This window comes from Pelobates fuscus, chromosome 5 (genome assembly GCF_036172605.1).
Source record: "Pelobates fuscus isolate aPelFus1 chromosome 5, aPelFus1.pri, whole genome shotgun sequence".
NCBI classification, from domain to species: domain Eukaryota; kingdom Metazoa; phylum Chordata; class Amphibia; order Anura; family Pelobatidae; genus Pelobates; species Pelobates fuscus.
In genome coordinates, this window is record NC_086321.1 from 294082064 (window position 1) to 294109492 (window position 27429).

Consider the following 27429-nt stretch of genomic DNA (forward strand, 5'->3'; position numbering starts at 1 on the left):
CCACCTCATGTGTAACACCCACCACTTTTCCTCCATTCCAGCGTCGCTTCACTTTTTGTGTAACACCCACCTCATGTGTAAAACCCACCACTTTTCCTCCATTCCAGCGTCGCTTCACTTTTTGTGTAACACCCACCTCATGGTCATCATCCACTCTGCCTGTGCTCCTCCTGAAGTCCTCTTTAATTTGCCCTGCTTGGGACATATTCTAATGCTGGGCATATCTCATCATTCATGTCGGATTCATTGCCAGAGTGCCGGCATCGAAACAGAGTGATGGAACTCCATTCTTATACTCCATTGCCAAGTTGTTTGGGGCATGACAGGTGCCCTTTAATCTAAAGTAACTGTGCCTTAAAAATGGTGTGCCGGGGTGTCTACTTATCAAAATTCTTTAGGTGATTTTGGTAGACCTTATAACAAGGGTGGTCAAAATATAGATCCCTAAGGTTTTTTTTTAGAACTACAACTCTAACTTTACCAGTTTCAATAAGAGTTGAATATTTACTTTTTGTTCAACTGTCTCTTTCAAGATTTTGTCCTTATAAATAGGTCAGATGTATAACGTTTTTGACTTTGACCTAAACTTTGACTTACTGCATCATATGTTCATTGTATCTAAATATTTTAAGTTTGCTACCTTTTTTGCTTTTCTTTTTTATGTGTTTTGTACTGTACCATGCCTGTGCTGTACTTATTGAAAATATATAACTTTAGAACTATTATTTACAGTTTTATTGAACAGAATTTCTTTTGTGGTGAACATACACTGTAGTAGTTCTCCTTTTTAAATATCAATTAGTAACCTTTTTGGTATCACTTTTTTTTTTTTTAGACCTAACCAGCCTTGTCAGTTTTCATTCCTTTGTTATCTTTAAGTTGCGTAACATTCCTGGCAACTTTTGTAAATGTGAAAAAATTTATTTCAATATCTAATGTTTAGTAAGAAATTTTTGAGAGTCAAGAATGTTTTTCACATTCACGTTTTCATATTTAAGCTTTAGGACAGTATACTATGCAATACCTTTTATAACAAATTGTGTTCTCTTTTTTCTCTCGAATATTTCTATTAATTTAAATGTATTGTTTTTATTCTACAGTATCTCTATGCACTTCGGTGAAATAATGTGTGATGGTCTGTTTAGATAACTGCAGGCTGAATGCCACAGCTGGACCCTAAGAATGATAATAGCTGCGGTACACATTATTTAGACATGATTTATTTCCAATTCATCTTCTGTAGACTAAAAATTCCACCAAACAAATCAATGTTTGTACACTGGATTGATTAGGTTTACAGTTTCAATAATCATGTATCAGTCTTCTTCTATGTTTACTTTGTATTGGTAGTGTATGATTGATGCTTTCTGCTCTACGAAGTACGCTTGCTAGTATCTTGCTATTTCACCTCTGTTGACATGCCCAACTCAAAACCTTACAATGCCATAAACGCTATCTTCATACAAAATACATAGAGTCTGCTTTACCTGGCATCGGGATGTAATGATCTGATCTTTTGAGAACAACTGTCCTAGCAACTGGAACAGTCAGGGATCATTAACCTAGTATCATGAGAGAGTGAAGTCCAATTTATTGGATAAGAACATTGAAACCTGATAAGACAACCAGAGGAACCATAATTTATGATCCTCTGGGGATATGAGATGCACCTTCCAAGTCTGTAAACCAGATACAATAGTCTCAATACACTGTTCCTCAATGAGTCCTTTGGATTTTTAGCAGTCCCTTCAAGAAGACAGTATGACTTATGCTATGAGATACAACCTTATAGAGCTAGTGTCTCCAAAGTGGACAATGGTGTATTCTGAAATACAGTGGTTAGCCTCTTCTGTAGTAACACCAGGTGAACTGGTACCTTATTATTTTGAGTGGCATGAACAGCCTCTGGAAAGTGTTGACATATGGCACATTTGTGTTATTAACTTGTTTTTTGGGGGAGTATGGATTTCATGTTTATGTCTTATTTTGTTTGCTAGATGTGCACAGCAAGTGCATAAATCAGGCTTCCCCAAACTCTGACCCTGTAGATGTTGCTGAACTACAACTCCCATGATTCTATGAATGAAATAGATAGGCTGAGAATTATGGGAGTTGTAGTTCAGCAACATCTGGAAGGACAGAGCTTGGGGAAGCCTGGCTTAAATGAAAACAATAAGCAAGAATACAATTTAGTCCAAAAAAACAAGATGAAGAATTGAATGAGAAGGATCAGATAGCAAACAGTTGAAACATAAACAAGCATTTTACAAATACTTTGCTGATCAGAACTCATCCATTTATTATATTCCAGATACTGAATGCACCTTGGATGTTGAGTAATTTTTAATAATGAAACTTTAAAAGTGTAATAACAAAAGTTGTTCATGGTTATTCATTTATCTGATCATAGCATAGTATTCTGATATATGGCATTCGATATACACATTAATATTGATCCTTAACCTTTAGAGGAACACTCCAGGCCCCATAGAACTTTTTCTCAATAAAGTGGTAATGGTTCCCAGACTGTTCATCTAATTGCAATATTGGATATTTTAATAACATAGCATCCAAAATGTAGTTGATGCATCTGAAGACTTGACATTGAGACAAGAAACACATCCACAACCCCATTAAATAATTATGTATTTCAGAAATAAGCCAAACACCTGCTAAATACCCAAACTCTGTCAGGTGAAAAGTGTTTTTATTTGCTAAAGATAAATTGTTGTCTAGTTGGTAACTGACTTGCAAAATTTCTTCTGACCTGATTTTGATCTAAACTTCTCATCAGCTATCAAGTCATGACAGCTCACTGTTTAGTGAAAATACCTTAATGTTTGTAAGCATAACATGTAGGGTTGCTTTTTATTTTGACTTCTCATACTAGTCTCAGTAAACAGAGCAAAATAAACGTATTTTAGGAGTCCAAACATATACATATATAGATTGTATACTGATAGCATGACTTATGCTATGATTCTCTGATAGATATATATTCAGTAATATATTATTATTATTATTGCCATGTATTGCCATTTATATAGCGCCAACAGTTTCCGTAGCGTTTTGCAATATTATGAGAGGGGGATTTAACTATAAATAGGACAATTACAAGGAAACGTACAGGAACGATAGGTTGAAGAGGACCCTGCTCAAACGAGCTTACACTCTATAGGAGGTGGGGTATAAAACACATTAGGACAGGAAATAGCAATCAAATAATGTGAGAGTGAAGCAGAGCTGGAGGAGAGAGTAGAGTGCTTCTTAAACAATTGAAGACTAGGGGAAGACTATTGAAAGCTGCACCTTACAAGTGTAATCTAAAAACACCACATATATTATCAACAAAAAATGGGTGGCTATACATTTAAATCTTAAAATAGTGAATAGTTCACTCTTATATCAAGTGCTATAAACATATTTAATAAAGTGCCACACATGCTGTGCAATAGTGTTAATACTCTATACAATGTATTCATAAAAAGTGCAAACAATTCTTTAGTGCAATTATCGTGTAAAGTGAATCACACTTTAACACAGGACATCCAATCTCGGAGTAATCTTTATTCTATGCACACAGGAACAATTGATGTATCAAAGTTAAAAACCAACTCCACAGTCTCTGCTTACAATCTGACCTCACTGTTCTTTGTTTAGGTTGTCGGCATCCACAAGGCTTAATAGTGCAGTCCGAGGTGCAGGAACACTTCCGGGAGAGGCAGGGCAATGAAGTCAGATGTGTCTAACGTGATGACATCATGTTTTTGCCGATAACAATAGGCTTTATCAGATTTGCCCACAAACAGTCACTGCTCCTTTTCAAGTCGATCTCAGTGGTGTGATGAGTCTCATAATTCTGCCCTTTTTACCATCCCATTGGTCATAGTCCAATACCACATTTAGATGAAAGTACTTCCCCATTGGTTATATTCCAACACCACATTTACATAATATTACATACTACTATGGATGCACTAGAGCAAGGGTTCCCAACCCAGTCCTCAAGTACCCCCTAACAGTCCAGGATTTAGGAGTTATCCTGTTGTGTCTAAATTGTTTTTTTCTTTCTAAAAACAACTTAGACATTACTAGGGTAATGTCTACTGAGCTGCAGCATGAATAGGATGGGAGTTTATTCATCAGAATGAAATTCCGATCCAAACAAAGTCCCGAATTGCGTCCTAACATGAATGGAGAAACTGTTCTCATTCTGTTAGGACAAAATTCTGTAGTTTCGCCGGCAATCTGCCTAAGTGACAGGACGTTTGGGAATACTGACAGGAAGCATCGCATGATCATGGATCAAAGGTGAGAATTGTGGGAAAATTGCTTTGATCACCGGAAACGTGGCACACTTTGCTCCTCCGCTGGTCAAAGCTGGTCAAGCGTAGGAAACCTCCATAAGTACCTAGTACCTACTTTGTCTTATGTTTTAAAGAAAACTAGAGCAGACAGGAAGAAATGAAGAACAGATCCTGACAGAGGGAGAGAAGTGGAATCGATTAAAGAAAGGTAAGTTCGGCATGACAGTGCCGCTTTAAAGTGTGAAGAAAGGTAGATTGAGTGAATGAGGGAGTGGAGGGAGGGGACATGCAAATTGCTATACCAGGAACAGTACAGGGGAGGGGGAGTAGTCCTTTCAAAAAGGTAAATAATCCCCTCTGACAATTCCAGGCAAAGCCTTAATGCATGGGCTCGCTGTTGATATAAATGATAGCCCCTGACTTAACAGGTCTGTTTCCTCTGGACTAAGGGACCTGTGGGACAGGTTGAATATCGGGATTACCTCCTGAGGTTTCTACGGTGTGCTGGTATAGCACATACTATGGAAATGAACTAAGAGGACAAGTATAGGACTCACCTTTTGGGGTTTGCCTTGATGTGGCAGGTAAGCTTATATTCAAATGGTCATTGGAATAAAACTAAAGAGCCTCCATTTTGTTTAAATGTACATAGGGAATTAGGCCAGAGCGAGGTAACGTTCTCTTTGTTTTTACAATGTATTTTGAGCTGTTGGATACTAAGCCACTGCTGCTCTAAGCGCGGTGCTTTATCTTTGTGTTTGTATAAGAGGGCAATTGTTGGAGAGCAATACATACCAGCAATTTAACTATGACCCCACGAAAGAAATCCAAAACAAGATTGAGGAAATATTGTCTATGGGAATGGAAGCAGGATATATAGACCTGAAGCTCTATCAATATTTAATCAAAAGTCACCCTCGTACACCTTTCATATATACAATACCTATGGATAAAAAAAAAAACTCCTGGACGCCCCATAGTGTCAGCAATTGACTGGGTTCTTAAGTCAATAGCCAAGTGGCTCGATCATCTCTTCCAAGGACCTGTCGGGGAATTACAAACATGTATCAAAGACATCTATATGTTACTTAGTAAAATTGCACAATTGAAATATGAAGAACAAAAAACAATTCTCATTACCATGGATGTCCGGAGTTGGTACACAGTAATCTCACATGAGGAGGAGCTGGTATGTAGTCACACGCTCTACAACATACTCAGCCCTCCGATAGAATTTGTATTGGAACTACTTACCCTGACATTGCAGAACAACTATTTCCGATCTGAGGAACAGTGGTATCTTCAGGTAGCGTGTACTTCAATGGGGGCGGCCATGACACCCATGTACGCAAACGCGTACACGTATGTGTACGAAGAGAATCATATTTTATCGAAATTTGGTCATAGTATTCAGAGCTATTACAGGTATATAGATGACCTGCTTATAATATGGAAGGATACATTTGAAGCAGGACAAAATATGGTAGCCTACCTCAACCAACTTCCCACACCCATCAGAATGGCTGCAAATATCAACACGGAATATGTGTAATACTTGGATTTGCAAATTTAATTGAGATAGGTTAATACCCAATATACCTTGTTCACCAAACCCACTGAACTCAATACGCTACTCCACTACCAGAGTGCACAACCCAGGGCACTAAAAAATTCACTCACCTAGGCACAGTATATGAGGGTAATTAGGAATAACTCTAATGTAGAGCTAATGGAACAACAACTGCAGGATATGACTAAGAGATTCTTGGAAAGGGGATATGATCATCACATTCTAGAAAAAGCGCTTGAAGAAGCACGTGGTTCACGCAAGTAAGAAGTAAGGAAGACTTGTCTTCCCATTGATGTTCCACCAATCGACCCCATATTTCTCATCAATTGTCAGGAAAAACTGGAGGATGCTTTCCAGAAGTGACACACTCCCCAAAGTTTTTAATGAACCTACACTGGTATGCTACAACAGGAATAAAAACCTCAAAGACTTACAAGTTCACACTGATCCAGTAAAGAGCTATACACAACAATCGGAATTACAGATTTGTGGATCAGTAAGGTGTGTGGGATTTGTCACCTGCGGGCATGTGGCACCAGCAAGAAATTTCAACCATCCCCATAAAAATAAAAAATACCACATAAGGCACACTATCACATGTAAACTACACATGTGATATATAAACTGTCATGTCCCTGTGGTTTATCGTATATTAGGAAAACTGAGACGGCCTTATGCGAACGTACCACGGGACATCAGTCTAGCATCAGACTTGCGTACAGGGATGGATACTCAGACAAGCCAGTTGCTAAGCATTTCCTGGAACTGCAGCATCCAATGGCCACATTGAAATGTGTGGGTATAGATCACATTCCTGTACCAAAGTGTGATTGAGGTAAAATGCTCCTGAAAAATGAGGCATATTGGATTTATGAGTTGGACACGGTATCCCCAAAGGGACTAAATGAGACATTAACTTATCATTCTTTTCTGTGATTTTATAATTCTCTCCAGCATACATTTGTTTTGAATTTAAGGGCTACTAATTTCTGGCCTTTTTTAAAATTTTCAGAATTTTCTAGACTGTATATAATTTATATGTAGATAGGTGAGTATGTATAGTGTTGAGTATAGTCTAACAAGTCTTTACATATAGGGCTTATTTTAGCCGATTCCCACATGTTTGCACTTTTTGAATCAGTTAATCTGACACATATGCACTTTTACATAATTAGACACCATCTATACACCTCAATGGATACATGAAATAACCATTTAATTGCTGTTTAATACTATGCAGTGCACTGTCACATTACACTTTGTCACTTTAAACACACATTTTTGTTCAATGCTATATCTTTGCACTTGTTTCACCTTTTGCACACTTACAGTATAGTAACTTTGCACACATTTGTGGTATGGCACTTTAAGAGCCACACAATGACTGATTTTCAGCAGCACTTTGCTACTACTGGCACTTTATAATTAGTGGCACTTCACTTTGAATATGCAGCCGTATCCTTGATGTAGCATTCATCATCATCTTTAACACCATTTTTTTAGATTGGTTCTATTTGGGTAATCCCTGGTCAGTCAAAATGTTTGTACGTTAACAGGAAGAGGTGTGGCCTTGGCAGGAAGGGGCAGGTAAATTTAAATTAGGAGGTGCCCGAGATCTGTCATGCCTAGGGCAGCACCATTTCAAAATACACCACTGGTTGTCTTGGCAACGTGGCTTGGCTGTAATAACAGTGATGCCGATATGGGGATGAATGTGGTTGTTTAAAAGCAAGTGATTACAGTTAGATTGTCGTGTTGAAGATTATGGTAATACAGTTAAAAAACATTAAAGTGCATGTTCATGATTAAAAGTGCCTATCACTTTATAATAATGCATAATTGGAAGTGCCAATATTGTTAATATTGTTGATAAATACTTGTTAATAAATACTTGAAAAAGACTCGCCATGGTCGAAACGTCGATCTTTTTGCAGATGTAACTGTATATTTTTTTTCACTATATTAAAGTATCACTAGAAAGTCCTGTAAAAGCACCCTGAGCATATTTTGGTTATATATTCACGTGGGCAGCACCCAGGCAAGTTACTTATTATTTGTTCAAGGAAGGAGAGTGCCATGCTGTGGGATTTTATATATATATATATATATACTGCTCAAAAAAATAAAGGGAACACTTAAACAACACAATGTAACTCCAAGTCAATCACATTTATGTGAAATCAAACTGTCCACTTAGGAAGCAACACTGAGTGACAATAAATTTCACATGCTGTTGTGCAAATGGGATAGACAACAGGTGGAAATTATAGGCAATTTGCAAGACACCCCCAATAAAGGAGTGGTTCCACAGACCACTTCTCAGTTCCTATGCTTCATGGCTGATGTTTTAGTCACCTTTGAATGCTGGTGGTGCTTTCACTCTAGTGGTAGCATGAGATGGAGTCTACAACCCACACAAGTGGCTCAGGTAGTGCAGCTCATCCAGGATGGCACATCAATGCGAGCTGTGGCAAGAAGGTTTGCTGTGTCTATCAGCGTAGTGTCCAGAGCATGGAGGCACTACCAGGAGACAGGCCAGTACATCAGGAGACATGAAGGAGGCAGTAGGAGGGCAACAACCCAGCAACAGTACCGCTACCTCCGCCTTTGTGCAAGGAGGAACAGGAGGTGCACTGCCAGAGCCCTGCAAAATGACCTCCTGCAGGCCACAAATGTGCATGTGTCTTCTTAAATGGTCAGAAACAGATTCCTTGAGGGTGGTATGAGGGCCCGACGTCCACAGGTGGGGGTTGTGCTTACAGCCCAACACCGTGCAGGATGTTTGGCATTTTCCAGAGAACAACAAGACTGGCAAATTCGCCACTGGCGCCCTGTGCTCTTCACAGATGAAAGCAGGTTCACACTGAGCACATGTGACAGACGTGACAGAGTCTGGAGACGCCGTGGAGAACGTTCTGCTGCCTGCAACATCCTCCAGCATGACCGGTTTGGGAGTGGGTCAGTAATGGTGTGGGGTGGCATTTCTTTTGGGGGCCGCACAGCCCTCCATGTGCTCGCCAGAGGTTGCCTGACTGCCATTAGGTACCGAGATGAGATCCTCAGATCCCGTGTGAGACCATATGCTGGTGCGGTTGGCCCTGGGTTCCTCCTAATGCAAGACAATGCTAGACCACATGTTGCTGGAGTGTGTCAGCAGTTCCTGCAAGACGAAGGCATTGGTGCTATGGACTGGCCTGCCTGTTCCCCAGACCTGAATCCAATTAAGCACATCTGGGACATCATGCCTCGCTCCATCCAACAATGTCACATTGCACCACAGACTGTCAAGGAGTTGGCAGATGCTTTAAGTCTGGGAGGAGATCCCTCAGGAGACCATCCGCCACCTCATCAGGAGCATGCACAGGCATTGTAGGGAGATCATACAGTCACGTGGAGGCCACACACACTACTGAGCCTCATTTTGACTTGTTTTAAGGACATTACATCAAAGTTGGATCAGCCTGTAGTGTGTTTTTCCAATTTAATTTTGAGTGTGACTCTAAAACCAGACCTCCATGGGTTGAAAAATTTGATTTCCATTTTTTTATTTTTGTGTGATTTTGTTGTCAGCACATTCAACTATGTAAAGAACAAAGTATTTCAGAAGAATATTTAATTAATTCAGATCTAGGATGTGTTATTTTTGTGTTCCCTTTATTTTTTTGAGCACAGTTTTGTTTTTTGTTCTTTTTTTTGTTCCACTCTCAGCTTCTTATCATAAATTTTGCATACTAAATCCAAAGTTACTGCATCATGTGGTGAATATATATTTGTGATTTAATCACTCACTTTGCGGTTTTTAGCATTTTACATATGTGGACATGATAGTTTCTTTATCATTGTGAAAACCAAGATGGTGATGTTGCGGAGTACAGCGGGCCACCAGCAAGGTTTTCCATACATTTTTTATTACAGGTTCCAGACAGACCGAATTGCATTTACCGTATTTTTCGGACCATAAGGCGCACTTAAAATCCTTTCATTTTCTCAAAAATCGACAGTGCGCCTTATAATGCGGTGCGCCTAATGTATGGTTGTGCTTTCTGTCCTAGAAACGATTTTATGTGGTACCACAAAACTGTAAAATGCCCTAAGACCATAGCTCGCTATGCAGCTGGTCAGTTGACCAGCTGACACCAGCTAGACCTAAGCAGTTCTTTTTTTGTTTGGTCCAGTTGAACTGTAAATCTGTTGCAACTATTCAGTTTAGCATGCTAACCAAAATGAGTCAATGCAGTTACAGAGGTGGAAGCTATATACAACAATTGTAGATTATGCTAGCTTTAGTGTACCTATAATCTTAAAGGACCACTCTAGGCACCCAGACCACTTCAGCTTAAAGAGGTGGTCTGGGTGCCAGGTCCTTCTAGGGTTAACCCATTTTTTCATAAACATAGCAGTTTCAGAGAAACTGCTATGTTTGTGAATGGGTTAAGCCTTCCCCCTATGTCCTCTAGTGGCTGTCTCATTGACAGCCGCTAGAGGCGCTTGCGTGCTTCTCACTGTGATTTTCACAGTGAGAGCACGCCAGCGTCCATAGGAAAGCATTGAGAATGCTTTCCTATGTGACCGGCTGAATGCGCGCGCAGCTCTTGCCGCGCGTGCGCATTCAGCCGACGGTGAGGAGAAGAGGCGGATCGGAGGAGGAGAGCAGGAGGAGATCTCTCCGCCCAGCGCTGGAAAAAGGTAAGTTTTTACCCCTTTCCCCTTTCCAGAGCCGGGCGGGAGTGGGTCCCTGAGGGTGGGGGCACCCTCAGGGCACTCTAGTGCCAGGAAAACGAGTATGTTTTCCTGGCACTAGAGTGGTCCTTTAATTTTATTAATGACAGGAGGCGAGTATTTGCTTAAGTCTCTCTTTACTAGAACTCCACAGCAGCACAGAAAAAACAACCAATCAGAAAAAAGTTAGTTACTATAAAACTCCCCTCCCCATGCATCATTTCCTCTTTCAAGCTGCGACAAAACAGAATAAAAGGCAGAAAACATAATGGGGAAGAAACGAAGTCCTAGATACGATGAATACAACGATGTCCACCACCCGAGAAGAACTGCCAAACCAGATAGTGATGGACTGTAAACTGAAACGAGAGAAAAAACAGAATCGACAGGTTGATTATCCAATGAAAGGTACTCTGAATAAAACATGTGTGCACCCAATGTAGCAACCAAAATTACCTTAAAATGAAGATATCCCAACCCTACTTATGAAAGAAAAGACATAAGAGCGTGCAACAGGTAGCAGAGACAACAAGCAGAGTTGCATACGTACCTGATTAAACCAAACTATAAACATAGAACAAGGGAGGGATAAAAATGGGTGGGAAATACTCGCCTCCTGTCATTAATAAAATTAAGATTATAGGTACACTAAAGCTAGCATAATCTACAATTTTATAACATGACAGGAGGCTTCGTATTTGCTGTTTCAACGCTCAGATCACCAATCCAACGCTGGTTGTGTCGCTGGTACCTATTCCAGGAGATAGCAGAGTAATCCTAATTGTACTTACCAACTGCAAAAAAACAACAGTAGACGAATCAATGAAGATGTCAGCCGATGAAGCATCTCAACACACAGAAAAAACCCATCTGCTGATAGATCCAACAAACTTGTGTTGTCACCCGCTTCCTAGCGGTTGGGACCTGAGCTTGCAAACTGACCTATCAGCTATTTTCCTGTAGTTGTAAAATAATGAAGCCCTTTTGCGGATGCAAGGCCGCGAGAAGAAACTGCCACCAAGACGCAATATAACCGAGTATGATCCTTCGTTCTCTCCTGGTCTACCTGGTGAGATGTCTCATCCAAGGATAAATCTGTAGTGCCTGCGAGAGTGTTGTCAACTAGCCGTATCCTAAGTGATTCCGACATTCCAAATGGACTGTGTAATCCTCGGACTCTGTAGAGAAAAGATTCCAAAAGGACGTCTAGTCATGGTTCTGAACTGAACTCGTGTGGAGGAACAGCGGTCGACTATTTTCTGGAATAGTGAATCCCAGAAATATTCAAAGGGATGGAGAGTGCAAACCGGAGTGCAGATTTCCATCCAGGTATGTCCTCGCCTAAGAGTGAAAGATGTCTGTGTAGGAGTCGGGGTACCCCAGGTACTCTCACAAGGTCTCGTAGGTCTCCTCGACGGTAGTTGAAGAGTAGGTTAGCGTGAATCAAAAAGCAGAATGGCTCCCGCGAGGGGTAAATAGCTAATAGACGGAGGACCCACCAACTCCGAATCCTGTTCACCAGGTATACGTTCCGAGGAGATGGGGCCGTCCTGCCCCCTTCTCCCAAGATCGTAATGAGCAGGGAACTCAAGCCAACCGGGATGTCCGGTCTTACCATGTGAACCATGTGTACGGTTACCCAGAGGCCGGATAACTGGCCCTCCTTAATCTTGGTACCCGAGCAAGGCAGTGTCCTTTCGCTCCATGAAGGTTTCCGTAGCTCCTGTCATCTTGATATGGGAGAAACGGTCTGTGCGGTTGGTCCGCAATAGCCTGGATATCCAAAACAGAAAGCAGATTTACGATTTATAAGGTGTAGAAAATACCAAACACCTGCACTCTCGTAATACCTGAAGCCATCCGTTAGCCGTACTATCTTCAGTAGTGTGTGTACCTAAGTGATCCGGACCCAGTAGAGCCCTCACAGGAGATAGAATAGAGGGATCCAGACTAAAGTTTATATCATGTATGACTAGGCAGTCCTCTATAACGAAATCAGTAGTACGGGCGTCAGATCCAATGGAATGCAGGAGGGACGCCCCTCTATGTAGTCACCCATGTCTTGCACAGGTACAAGCCTGTGTGGTGAGCGAATGGCCGGCCCTGTAGAGTGACGAGTGTATGAGAGAGCCGCGTTCTCATCTAATGTGATCGACTAACGTGATAGCGTCCGGCCGATAGCCTGAGCGGGCCGCGCCTGTTAACAACCAAACAGAAGGATTTACATCTGTGATCGGTTCCTTCTATGAGAACGTGTCCTCCAAACATGTACTCTGTATCCAGCCCAGTATTCGGCCGAGGTTGAGGGAGGGCTGTGTCCCTCGATAACAAATCAGTGTCCGTCCTGTATCTGAGAGGGTTCGCTCTCTGTTCCTGAAAATAAAGTATTCTTGAATCGGGATGATGGAGGGTCGCACCCACCTGTGGTCCAAACTAGAGTCCCTAGAGACTCAGGGTGACCAATTGCAGGGTACACCCAATACCAATATCAGTATAAGGCTGATGGCAATCCACGGAAGAAAACAACAATGGAAAAGAAAAACTACCAACTGACCGCCCGGATCCCGTGCGCGCGCGCGGGGTCCAGGACGACCGTTGGTAGCCGGAGGAAAGCTGGAGACGTTCTCCGCAATCCACAAGCGCCCGGGAGGTCGGGGGAGGTCAAGTCAGGCCTCTCGACGACCCGAGCGAAAGGAAAAAGAAAGTTACGAAAACGAAAAAATTCACGTAGATAAGAGAAAATACATAAATTCTAGAACAGATAGAAGGGAAAAAGCAGGCCGGAAGGTAAGACCCACTGACCGAGCCAGGAGCTAACCTAACGTGGGAAGTAACTACCGATACCTCTAAGGATACCGGGGAGCAGATACGGAGGTAGATGTAAAGGCAAGGAAAAAAAAAAAAACACCGCGTTCTCCTTAGGTGTCTGAGCACCGATCCTTGCCGTGCGAAGTCTTCCTTGGAGATGTATGACCGGGTGCCTTATAAAAAACCCTGCCCTTCAGGCATGAGGTTCAGGGCCTTCACCCTACCCACCATATTCAGATGGCCGTATACTGGTTTCCTCTTGGATAGATTGGCAAAGGTGCCTGTCTGGACACCTGCCTTTCCCATGTCACTGGTGGGCACCGGCATTTCCCCAGTGATATTCCCCCAGGTCTGCGGCCTAGCAGGGGTTCGGCACCCAGACATAACAGGCCGTCTTAATAGGTACCGACATTCTTAATAGGCACAGACATAGCCGGCCGCACTTGCATAGCAGGTCGTACTTATGGGCACAGACATAGCAGGCCGATCTTATGGGCACAGACATAGCAGGCCGGTCTTATGGGCACAGACAAAAGCAGGCCGTTCTTATGGGCACAGACAATAGCAGGCCGTTCTTATGGGCACAGACAATAGCAGGCCGTTCTTATGGGCACAGACAATAGCAGGCCGTTCTTATGGGCACAGACAATAGCAGGCCGATCTTATGGGCACAGACAAAAGCAGGCCATTCTTATGGGCACAGACAATAGCAGGCCGTTCTTATGGGCACAGACAAATAGCAGGCCGTTCTTATGTGCACAGGCATAGCAGGCCGTTCTTATGGGCACAGACATAGCAGGCCGTTCTTATGGGCACAGACATAGCAGGCCGGTCTTATGGGCACAGACATAGCAGGCCATTCTTATGGGCACAGACATAGCAGGCCATTCTTATGGGCACAGACATAGCAGGCCGTTCTTATGGGCACAGACATAGCAGGCCGTTCTTATGGGCACAGACATAGCAGGCCGATCCTGGTTGTGTATTATTGTTATATTATAACATGTTATTCAAAATAGCGCCCTCCGATTCCATAGCGCGTTACAATGGGTATTGAAGGAGTAATGGGGACCTCCTAGTTCCAGTGGAGGTCCCTAAGAATAGCAGATTCTGAGAGCATCCTGACATAGGAACTCTAGACTCCAACCCATTAGGCAGTGTAATGCCGTGTGAATAAACCTGAACCGGGACTGGCAGTCCCTAGATGCCCAGCAGGCAAATAGTGGTATTCAGTCTGTATTGGGTATAAGTGGAAGTTGTTCCAGAGGCTATCATGTCCATGAATGTAAGATACACTGAGCAATACTCTCCATAAACTGTGAATTGGTATGCCCGTGTTCACACAGATCTGTTGGAAATTCCTTATCATATAATAGATTACCCTCATCATACCAGCTGAAGGGTATTGAAACCATGGGCACTTCCAGGAGTAGGGCCAACGATAGCCAACCCAATGAATTCCCCCGGGAATCTGATAAAAATGTATGGCAGCAGCGTAGACTGGTCTCCCTTACTAGTTTGAGTCAGAGCCAGGTCTGTAAGTGAGAAATATATGCCATGGACAGAGAAATCATACCAGAGTAGTCTCAAGAGACCTCCAGCCGGACAGAAAAAATATATATACTGAGAAGGAGATGAACCCTAGAGCTAACTGGCACTGTAAACACCCTGTACAGAATCTGTGTAACAGAGTTCCTATACATGAACTCACAATAACCTGCAATATATCGCATCAGGCACTCACAAAACCTGTTAATATACACTGACAGTAAAAAACTCACAGCGATCCGTGACATACACTGTCAGCAAAACTCACATCAACCTGCGATATACACAGTCAACAGAAACACGCAGCAATCTGTGATATACACTGACAACAAGAACCCACAGTAAACCACGATACGCACTGTCGGTAAAAACTCACAGAATCTGTGGTATCAGTCAGCAAAGCAAACAAACATGTCAGGTACACTGTCAGTAAAACAAATATGTGATATACACAGTCAGTAAAACTAATGTGTGCCATACACTGTCAGAAGACTAATATGTGTTACACACTGTCAGTAAAACTAATATGTGTTATACACTGTCAGTAAAACTAATGTGCTATACACTGTCAGCAAAACTAATATGTGTTATACACTGTCAGTAAAACTAATATGTGTTATACACTGTCAGAAAACTAATATGTGTTATACACTGTCAGTAAAACTAATATGTGTTATACACTGTCAGTAAAACTAATATGTGTTATACACTGTCTATGTGATGTACACTGTGGGAAAAACTAATTATGTGATACACATTGTCAGTGAAGAAATCCACAGCCAGAACAGAATCTGTGCCAATAAAACTCACAGCAGATATGAAATATATATAACACAAAAAGGCTCAAACTACAAAATATCCGACATGAAAAATGCCCTAAGACACACAGAAGCTGTGGGATACACGCTGAAAATAAATAGCACATAGGAAAAGGGATAGCACATTGCCTTCCGGCAAAACTGAAGGGAATCCGCCGGGGAAAAGGCAGGGCAACAATAGCCGCGATCCGACCACCGTGGGTGGAGGAGGGGTCGCGAGTAAGTGCGTTCTCCTCCACCCGGTTGGCCGCCTGCGGCTCTGTGAAGAAGTTGAGCGCGGCGGTCGACCACGTGGCGGACGGGGCGGCCACGAGAGTGAGCGGAGCGGCCGCCGGGTACTCGCGTCCGACCGCGAATACCTCGGTTGCCGGTATGAAACTAGGGGGTCGGGAAATCAGGAGGCAGCCAGAGGCTAGTCTCCTGAAACCCCTATACCGCGCAGGCAGCCCGCGGAAAATGGCGGGCAAAGAGAGTGGGCAGCGAGGGGAGGGGGGGGGGGGAAGTCATGGCGAAACAGAGAAAAACCCCCAAGACTCCCCTAAAACTACCCCCTGAAAGGGAAAGAACCCTAAGAAGACAGGGGAAGCAAATGCAAGGCAAGTAGTAAAAATGTATAAGCAAAAGTAGCACGAAATAAAACCAAAAAATATAGGAGTACAGAACACAAGATACTAGATAAAGGTACAAATAACAAATAAGAAAATATACTGAGATATCAAATCAATGCCAATAAGTCATAAAACAACCCAAAGCCACCCACTATAAGCAGGAGGCAGAGGTACTCTGACCTGTACTGGTGCGGAGCAGCAAAGAAAGAGGAAATTATGCATGGGGAGGGGAGTTTTATAGTAACTAACTTTTTTCTGATTGGTTGTTTTTTCTGTGCTGCTGTGGAGTTCTAGTAAAGAGAGACTTAAGCAAATACGAAGCCTCCTGTCATGTTATAAAATTAGGATGAGTTATTAAGTATCAAAGGAGCATCTGAAAACAGACTATAAAGATTGATAAGCAGTCAGTATTCTTAGGAACTACGTATTTGGAAGACCTGTTTTTGCAATGTAGGTGTTAACTTACTGTATAGAGAATACGTTTAGTTTTTGGTTTTTATTCTTTATTTTTGTTGTGTGTGAAATGAACAGGATATCAGTAGTCAAGGCATTGTTTAAACATGCTAAGTAAATTGACTAAATATAACATTTTGAAGTGAAAATTGTTGTGACATTCATTAACCCTTCCTTCCACGACCAAGTTGAAAGTGCTAGGTCTATTCACTGAGCTAGCATTTGTAACCCCTTGTTTTGGAGCCAAATGTGAGTCCCCTGCTATTTCCATGGGACCCCACCAATTGGAACAGACAACATTTTGATCCATGAACTTGTGGCAATAATGGCAACTGATAGTGTAGATTTAGTCGCTGTTACTGAGACATGGTATAATGAGAAAAATGACTGGGACATAGCAATACCAGGGTACTCTTTATATAGAAAAGACAGGGAAGGCAGGAAACAGGGAGGGGTGGCCCTGTATGTCAAAGATAGCATAAAATCTACCTAATAAAAGTTAGTGATGCGAACATAGAGTCCGTTTGGGATAGAAGACTCTGAAACTGGTCTGGGACGGAAAGCCATGCTGGCAGGGTTTTTTAAAAGATACTTTACTAACTTTTGAACCCCTGGTCTGATTCATGCGATTTTTTAATATGTTGTTCCCCTGAATGGATTGATTGTGAATATGTAATTTTTATGTGATGTATGGTTTTAGAGTTATGAAAGTTGGGTAAAAAGTATGTTTTAAAATGTATGTATAATTGGATTACCTCCCAGCCTAAGGGGAGGGGATGTAACTATTGTGTGATTGGTGTATTGTAAATCCCTCCCTTGCATGGGAGAATCCTTTGTAAGACAGTGTGTGAATAAATCCGGAGTTCCTGTTTTAACCCTCAAAGTGAAGTGTCGTCTCATTCTTGGGGGGAATTTGACTGTATGCCGATTGCCAGGAGTGTAAGCTGTTCGTAGGGCTTTTCCTGTTTGGCTGCTTCCAGGGTTCGTGTGTCTCTGGTTCGGGAGTTGGTGAATACGTGCAGTTTGGAGTTCGGGAGGTTGGTGATTGCAGTAGCTGATGGTCTGTCTGAAAGGGGATTATCGCCTAAACGGTTTTTATCCTCTTGTGAGCGAAACGGTCCGTTACACCTTGTCACTCTTTCCCCCCATCCCTGCCTTGTCACTCTCTTTCCCCCATCCCTCCCTTATCACTCTCTTTCTCCCCCCTCCCTCCCTTGTCACTCTCTTTCTCCCCCCTCCCCACTCTCTTTCTCCCCCTCCCCACTCTCTTTCTCCCCCCCTCCCTCCCCACTCTCTTTCTCCCCCTCCCTCCCCACTCTCTTTCTCCCCCCTCCCTCCTCCCCACTCTCTTTCTCCCCCCTTCCTCCTCCCCACTCTCTTTCTCCCCCCACCTCTGTTGTAGCGTGGCTGAGCTCTGTATGGTCCGCGGGTACAGGGAGCTTTTGTTTCCTGTACCCGGCCAGACTAAAAGGAAGTGCACACTCAGTGTGCATTTCCTGTTAGTCCGGCCGGGTACAGGAGACAGATGCTCCCTGTACCCGCGGACCATACAGGGCTCGGCCATGCTACAGTGAGGGAGTGACAGGAGTGAGCGCTTCACTCCTGTCAGCCCCTCTCCTCATGCTGCACCCGGGCGGTGCACCCTCATGGACGCACCAGCCCGGGCAAAGCTGCAGCCGCCTGAGGCTCTCTGCAGAGCGCTCGGGTGGCTGCAGCATAAGGGGGGCCGGCGCTCCTGGCGGTGCTCCTTCCCAAGGGGCGCCCTAGGCGGCTGCCTAGTCCGCCTAACAGGTAGCGCCGGCCCAGCAGGAAATGCTAGCAGAATGCTTGGTTGTATAGGGAGAGGCATTAGCAGTAGAAAGAGGGAAGTGATCATGCCATTGTACAGAACACTGGTGAGACCTCACTTGGAGTATTGTACGCAGTACTGGAGACCGTATCTTCAGAAGGATATTGATACCTTAGAGAGAGTTCAGAGTAGGGCTACTAAACTGGTTCATGGATTGCAGGATAAAACTTACCAGGAAAGGTTAAAGGATCTTAACATGTATAGCTTGGAGGAAAGACGAGACAGGGGGATATGATAGAAACATTTAAATACATACAGGGAATTAACACAGTAAAGGAGGAGAAAAGAAGAAAAACTACCACAACAAGAGGACATCGTTTTAAATTAGAGGGACAAAGGTTTAAAAATAATATCAGGAAGTATTACTTTACTGAGAGGGTAGTGGATGCATGGAATAGCCTTCCAGCTGAAGTGGTAGAGGTTGTGGCGAAACCGACCTCACCACGTGTCCTTGGAGGGGGCTGCTCGCCCCCGCCTCTTGCCTTCTGACTATGGCCCGGGAAGATGTGGCCCTTTAATTACAAGATTTGGGCATAATGGATTTTTGGTGTGCTGCTGCTGGCCCTTTAACATCTCACAGAAAGGGTTTGTACTTTTAAATTGGCACTTCGAATGCTGTCGAAGTGCCAAAGTAGTCGAAGTGGCCCCATTCGACAAACGAACATGTGGCGGCAGCCATCTTGGTTCATTCCATGCGGTCAGCGGTATGTGTAGCCAAATTCCTGGAACTGAAATCGGCTACACAGTTCCGCGAACACCGCTGAGCCTTACCTTCTCCCACGGTGATTTTGCAGCCGCAGAGACTAAGTCCCGTTCGAAGATTCGAACGCTCGTTCGAATGGGACTTATTCATTTTTTCAGCCTGAAATAGACCGACCGCACAGCCCAAATCTATGGAAATGTTTTGGGCATGAAAATGTGCTTGCGGTCGGTCCTAAAGGACTTCCATATACCTTTTTAACCCCTGAGCCGATTGCCCTGATTTTTGAGTATGTGTTTATCTCTTGCATGCTGATTATGAAAATGTATGTTTTATGTTTGTGACATGTATATTTTAGAAGTTATAAATATTGGGTAAAAACTGTATTCCTCTGCCTGTGATAATGAGATTACCCATTGTGTTCAGTAATCATATCACAGGCAGAGGGGAGGATTTTGTGTGGGAGTGTCTGTGTGCATTGTACGGATTGATTGGTTGTTCTGTAATACCCTGTGGGCTGTACTGTGGTTGTGGATTGGGAATAAAAGAGACTGTATGTGCCAGGACAGTCAGATTCTGCTTAACCCTCAAACCGAAGTGTTGTCTCGTTATTGGGGGAATTGGAATGTATGCTGACTGCCAGGAGTGTAACCCTTTTGTATGGTTTTCCTGTTCGTCTGTTTCCAGGATTCGTAGAGTTTGCAGTTCAGGAGATTGGTGCTTACAGTTGCTGCTTGTCTATCTGGAAGGGGAATATAGCCTAAATAGTTTTTAACCTCTGGTGAGCAAAACGGTTCGTTACAATTGGTGGCAAGCGACGGGATCATTCCCACAGCCCAGAAGGACAGCTACAAAGTAACACCATTCCCTAGATTTACAAATTGAGGGCAACGTTAGTACCCGTACAGCGACCCTATCTACAAAAGGAACTAACTTCAGCAGAGCAAGCATGGCGTCTGGCTACACTCAGGAGCAGTTTGACAGAGATGTTGCCATACGGCTGGCTTTATTTGGACCCAACCCCTCTGAGGAAACCGTGCAGTTCGCGAGGAAATTAGTGGCGGAGTACCTACAGTTCATAACAGATCTAGCAAAAGGTGTCGTCCGCCCTCCCCAGCGGCAGAGTGCGTTACGGGGAGCCAAAGGTGACGTCCTTCCTCCCCAGCGGCAGTGTGTACCCCAGGGAGCTGAAGGTGCCGTCCTTCCTCCCCAGCGGCAGTGTGTATCCCAGGGAGCCGAAGGTGCCGTCCTTCCTCCCCAGCAGCAGAGTGTGTCCCAGGGAGCTGAAGGTGTCATCCTTCCTCCCCAGCGGCAGTGGGTGTCCCAGGGAGCTGAAGGTGCCATCCTTCCTCCCCAGCGGCAGTGTGTATCCCAGGGAGCTGAAGGTGCCGTCCTTCCTCCCCAGCGGCAGTGTGTATCCCACGTAGCTGAAGGTGTTGTCCTTCCTCCCCAGCGGCAGTGTGTGTCCCAGGGAGCTGAAGGTGCCGTCCTTCCTCCCCAGCAAGAGAGTGTCCTGCAGGAAGCAGAGACCGTCGGTCTCGCACCCCAGCCGCAGAACAAAATATTGAAAGGGGAGACAGTTAGTCCCCCCATCCACCAGCAGAGAGAGTATCAGGGAGAGGAGCTTGTTACCCCCTCTCTCCAGCGGCAGTCTACGGTTCAGGGAAAGGAGATTGTTACCCCTTCTCCCCAGCGGCAGCCTAACCCACCAAGGGGAGCTGTTAAGCCCCATGACTGTGCAGATGGGACCGTAGTCTCTGCACTTACAGCACAAGGGGTAGGGACGGTCGGTCCTGTTTCCCAGCCACAGAGCGATGTATCCAGAGGGGAGACAATTGGTCTCCCCCTCCCACAACCAGGCTCCAACCAGGCTACTTCCATAGTAGCGCTGGCACCAGGGCAGAGAACCGCTGGTCTCTGCCCACTCTGCAACCCACCAAGGCAGACTACCAGTTTCCCATACAGCCGTGGTGAGGCACCTGGACATGAACAAGTTCCCACGTTATCCAGGTGGAGTAACCATTTATTGTGGGTGGGCTATACAGCTGTTATGGGACTTACCGTATATACTCGAGTATAAGCCGACCCGAATATAAGCCGAGGCCCCTAATTTTACCCAAAAAAACTGGGAAAACTTATTGACTCGAGTATAAGACTAGGGTGGGAAATGCAGCAGCTACTGGTAAATTTCTAAATAAAATTAGAGTCTAAAAAAATATATTAATTGAATATTTATTTACAGTGTGTGCATAATGAATGCAGTGTGTGTATAATGAATGCAGTGTGTGTGTATGAATGCAGTGTGTGTATATGAATGCAGCGTGTGTATGAGTGCAGCGTGTGTATGAGTGCAGCGTGTGTATGAGTGCAGCGTGTGTGTGTGTGCAGTGTGTAGTGTGTGTGTATGTGTGCAGTGTGTGTGTATGAATGCAGTGTGTATGTATGAGTGCAGTGTGTGTATGAGTGCCGTGTGTGTATGAGTGCAGTGTATGAGTGCAGTGTATGAGTGCAGTGTATGAGTGCAGTGTGTGTGTATGTGTGGTGTGTGTGTATGAGTGCAGTGTGTGTGTGTATGAATGCAGTGTGTGCATGAATGCAGTGTGTGTGTGTATGTGTGCAGTGTGTGTGTGTATGTGTGCAGTGTGTGTGTATGTGTATGTGTGCAGTGTGTGTGTGTATGTGTGCAGTGTGTGTGTGTGTGTGTTGCAGTGGAGGGGGGTGGGCAATTTTATTATTTTATTTTTTATTATTTTATATTATTATTTATATTTTTTTCATTATTATTTCTTCTTCTTATTTTTTATTTCCGTCCCCCCTCCCTGCTTGATACATGGCAGGGATGGGGGCTCCTTCCCTGGTGGTCCAGCATTGGTAGTTCAGTGGGGGGAGAGGGGGCTGGCAGAGATCTTACTTACCCGTCCTGCAGCTCCTGTCAGCTCTCTCCTCCTCCGCGCGGTCTGTACAGCTCCCTCTGTCAGCTCCCAGTGTAAGGCGGCTCTCGCGAGACTTACACTGGGAGCTGACCGAGGTGCTGAACGGACGGCGAGGAGGAGAGAGCTGACAGGAGCTGCAGGACGGGTAAGTAAGATCTCTGCCAGCCCCCTCTCCCTCAGTCTGTATTATGGCAATGCAAATTGCCATAATACAGACTATTGACTCGAGTATAAGCCGAGTTCCGTTTTTTCAGCACAAAAAATGTGCTGAAAAACTCGGCTTATACTCGAGTATATACGGTAGTCATTTTTTCAGCCTGAAATAGACCAACCGCCCAGCCCAAATCTATGGAACTGTTTTGGGAATATGTGCTTGCGGTCGGTCCTAAAGGACTTCCATATAACTTTTTAACCCCTGAGCCGATTGCCCTGATTTTTGAGTATGTGTTTATCTCTCGCATGCTGATTACGAAAATGTATGTTTTATGTTTGTGACATGTATATTTTAGAAGTTATAAATATTGGGTAAAAACTGTATTCCTCTGCCTGTGATAATGAGATTACCCATTGTGTTCAGTAATCATATCACAGGCAGAGGGGAGGATTTTGTGTGGGAGTGTCTGTGTGCATTGTACGGATTGATTGGTTGTTCTGTAATACCCTGTGGGCTGTACTGTGGTTGTGGATTGGGAATAAAAGAGACTGTATGTGCCAGGACAGTCAGATTCTGCTTAACCCTCAAACCGAAGCGTCGTCTCGTTGTTGGGGGAATTGGAATGTATGCTGACTGCCAGGAGTGTAACCCTTTTGTATGGTTTTCCTGTTCGGCTGTTTCCAGGATTCGTAGAGTTTGCAGTTCGGGAGATTGGTGCTTACAGTTGCTGCTTGTCTATCTGGAAGGGGAATATCGCCTAAATGGTTTTTAACCTCTGATGAGCAAAACGGTCCGTTACAGAGGTTAACACAGTAAAGGAGTTTAAGCATGCGTGGGATAGGCATAAGGCTATCCTAACTATAAGATAAGACTAGGGAATAATGAAAGTATTTAGAAAATTGGGCAGACTAGATGGGCCGAATGGTTCTTATCTGCTGTCACATTCTATGTTTCTATGTCTATGTTTCTATGTTTAGAGACAGGAGAAGTATCCAATATTACCTGTCTAAAAGAAAAACTGCACACATTTTTGTAATAAAGACAGGCATACATCATGTGTCTAAAGTGATTAGTGAATACTATATATGCATGCAAGCGAGGCAATCTAGAAATGAAGATTAAGAACAAGAAAATATTCAATGAAGCATGCTTAACTATGCAAAGTTTGTAAAATAATACATAAGCGTCACAAAGTAAAACAAATTATGTTGACATGGCTAAGTGCATATTATAAGTTAACAGGCATCTGTAGTATAAATGTATGACAGTGTAGTTACTATAAGGGGGCAAGCATGCTGAAATATGGCAGGCCAGTTGGGTACTATAAAGTGAGATGTTTAGGTAGATCAGGCAAGATAGGTTTGGTCAACAGTGTGAGATATATAAACCGTCAGCAATTCAAGAGATGGAAGACAGGAGAAGCAGCAGATACTCTGTAATTTTTTATATAACATGTTTGTGTCTCATACAGATATTTTTCAGATTTCACATTCTGTGTAATGTGTTCCTGTCCAGTTCTAAAGAACACATGTGAATATCTGTCTAGTGTCCTCGCTAACTAACACAATCATCCTGTATATATTCTCTTCCACATAGTGTCGAAGTGATTTCTTGAGTGGGCGGATGAACCTAACCCCAAGCATGGAACTGCAAGAGCAATGTCTGACCCTGGCAGTCCTTGACATGATGAGACTTGCCCAAGAGAGCAACAAAACACCCAAACAGATTCTAAGCTGTGTGAAGTAAGTACCAGTAAACACTGAAAAATAGAATTGGCATTCACGAAGAACTACAAAGATCAAGTGAATGTGGTGCTTTAAGTTATATAATATAAGTACATCACTTTAGTTTTGCAAAAAATCTACCATTGCGTTTTTTTGTTTTTTTTTCTCTTAAGGTTTATGTAACTGAAATAACTAGTTCGGTAAAGTTCGGGTTCATACAGAACATTACGGTTTATGGACCCCGGACCCGAACACGGACAAACCAGTGTATGTTTTGGTTGGAGTTCGGTGTTCATCGATTAAATGGTGCATTTTGAAAGGCTGCAGGGCAGCCAATCAACAAGCATTTGACTTGTGTGCCCTTAGAAGCCATCACAGCCATGCCTACTAATGGCATGGCTGTGATTGGCCAGTGCAGGATGTGACCCAGCCTCTATATATAAGCTAGAGTGACGTAGCGCCGCACGTCACATGAGTTCTTATTAGTGTAGGGAGAGGATGCTGCAGCTGTGAGGGACAGATTAGGAAAGAATTCTGGTGTTGAATCTGCAAACTACAGCGAATATTTTTGTGGGTGCTATACTACATTTTTGTACCATGCCCTGAGCCCAGTGCCATAGAGAGTGCAGTGCACTTGCAACTGCATGTGTGCCAGGCACATTACATTAATCCTGTTCTGGTAGCTCAGTGGGCAACATCTACGCACTTTTAAGTATTGCAATTTTTTTGGTGCTAAATAGTACATTTGCGTACTGCATTTCTTGCAGTCCAATAAAACCCTTAAATACTACTGTTACATTGTTGGTTTAAAAAAAATCTAACTTTTTGGTGCTAAATAGTACATTTGCATCCTGCGGTGCACTTCATATCTGAGAGTCAAATAGTAGCGTCAAATACTGTGCTTACAGCGCATTTTTAAAAATTCTCATTTTTGTTGGTGCTAAATAGTATATTTGGTGCCTGCACTTCATATTTGAGAGTCAAATAGAGCCATCAAATACTGTGCTTACATTGCAGTTTTAAAAATTCAAATTCTTTAGGTGCTAAAAAGTAAATTTGGGGTGTGCACTTCATATCTGAGAGTCAAAGAGAACCGTCAAATACTGTGGCTACAGCGCAGTTTTAAACATTCAAATTTTTTAAGTGCTAAATAGTACATTTGGGGCCTGCACTTCATATCTGAGAGTTACATGGAACCGTCAATTACTGCTGTGACATAGCAGTTCTAAAAATTCTATTTTTTTAGGTGCTAAATAGTACATTTGCGGACTGCGGTGCACTTCATATCTGAGAGTGAAATAGAACCGTCAAATACTGTGGTTACAGCGCAGTTTTAAAAATTCATTTTTTTAGGTGCTAAATAGTACATTTGGGGCCGGCACTTCATATCTGAGAGTCAAATAGAACCGTCAAATACTGTGGTTACATCGCACTTTGAAAAATTCACATTTCTTTGGTGCTACAAAGTAAATTTGGTGCCTGCACTTCATATTTGAGAGTCAAATAGAAACGTCAAATACTGTGGTTACAGCGCAGTTTTAAAAATTCCTTTTTTTTAGGTGCTAAATAGTACATTTGAGGCCGGCACTTCATATCTGAGAGTCAAATAGAACCGTCAAATACTGTGGTTACATCGCACTTTGAAAAATTCACATTTCTTTGGTGCTACAAAGTAAATTTGGTGCCTGCACTTCATATTTGAGAGTCAAATAGAAACGTCAAATACTGTGCTTACATTGCAGTTTTAAAAATTCTAATTCTTTAGGTACTAAAAAGAAATTTGGGGCGTGCACTTCATATCTGAGAGTCAAATAGAACCGTCAAATACTGTGGCTACAGCGCAGTTTTAAACATTCAAATTTTTTAAGTGCTAAATAGTACACTTGGGGCCTGCACTTCATATCTGAGAGTCAAATACAACTGTCAAATACTGTGGTTACAGCGCAGTTTTAAAAAATAATTTTTTTAGGTGCTAAATAGTACATTTGGGGCCGGCACTTCATATCTGAGAGTTAAATAGAACCGTCAAATACTGTGGTTACATAGTTACATAGTTACATAGTTACATAGTTAGATAGCTGAAAAGAGACTTGCGTCCATCAAGTTCAGCCTTCCTCACACCTGTTTTTTGCTGTTGATCCAAAAGAAAAAAAAAAAAAAAAAACCCAGTTTGAAGCACAATTTTGCAACAAGCTAGGACAAAAAATTCCTTCTTGACCCCAGAATGGCAGTCAGATTTATCCTTGAATCAAGCAGTTATTACCCTACATTGAAAGATTATATCCTTGAATATTCTGTCTTTGCAAGTATGCATCTAGTAGCTGTTTGAACATCTGTATGGACTCTGATAAAACCACTTCTTCAGGCAGAGAATTCCACATCCTGATTGTTCTTACAGTAAAAAAACCTTTCCTTTGCCTTAGACGAAATCTTCTTTCTTCCAGTCTAAACGCATGGCCTCGTGTCCTATGTAAAGTCCGGTTTGTGAATAGATTTCCACACAATGGTTTGTATTGGCCCCGAATATATTTGTATAATGTTATCATATCCCCTCTCAGGCGACGTTTTTCTAAACTAAATAGGTTTAAATTTGTTAACCTTTCTTCATAGCTGATATGTTCCATTCCTTTTATTAATTTTGTAGCCCACCTCTGCACTTTTTCTAGTGCCATGATATCCTTCTTTAGAACAGGTGCCCAAAATTGCACAGCATATTCAATATGTGGTCTTACCAGTGATTTATAGAGAGGCAAAATGATATTCTCGTCCCGAGAATGAATGCCCTTTTTCATGCATGACAATACCTTACTGGCCTTGGCCACTGCTGATTGACATTGCACATTGTTGCATAGTTTGTTGTCTATAACAATTCCCAAGTCCTTTTCGTGTGTTGTTATCCCTAATTCGCTTCCATTAAGGGTATACGTTGCTTGTGTATTCTTTACGCCGAAGTGCATAACTTTGCATTTTTCAACATTAAATTTCATCTGCCATTTGAGTGCCCAGTCCTCCAGTCTATCTAAATCCTTCTGCAGCAAAGTAATATCTTGCTCACATTGTATTATTTTGCAAAGTTTTGTGTCATCTGCAAACACTGAAACATGACTTTCAATGCTGTCTTCAAGATCATTTATAAAAATGTTAAATAGAAGGGGTCCCAGAACAGACCCCTGAGGGACACCACTTGCCACCTCTGTCCAGCTTGAAAATTTACCATTAACGACAACTCTTTGTATTC

The 27429-nt window shown here is 42.9% G+C and overlaps 1 protein-coding gene across 1 annotated transcript in view; it reads left to right on the forward strand.

The window, feature by feature from the left end:
* Positions 1–27429, forward strand: part of JAK3 (Janus kinase 3) — a 329337-nt gene that overhangs the window by 130526 nt on the left and 171382 nt on the right. The window contains exon 5 of the mRNA XM_063455458.1: positions 24064–24209. Within this exon, the coding sequence (XP_063311528.1) occupies positions 24064–24209 (146 nt within the window). The remainder of the gene's footprint in view (positions 1–24063; positions 24210–27429) is intronic.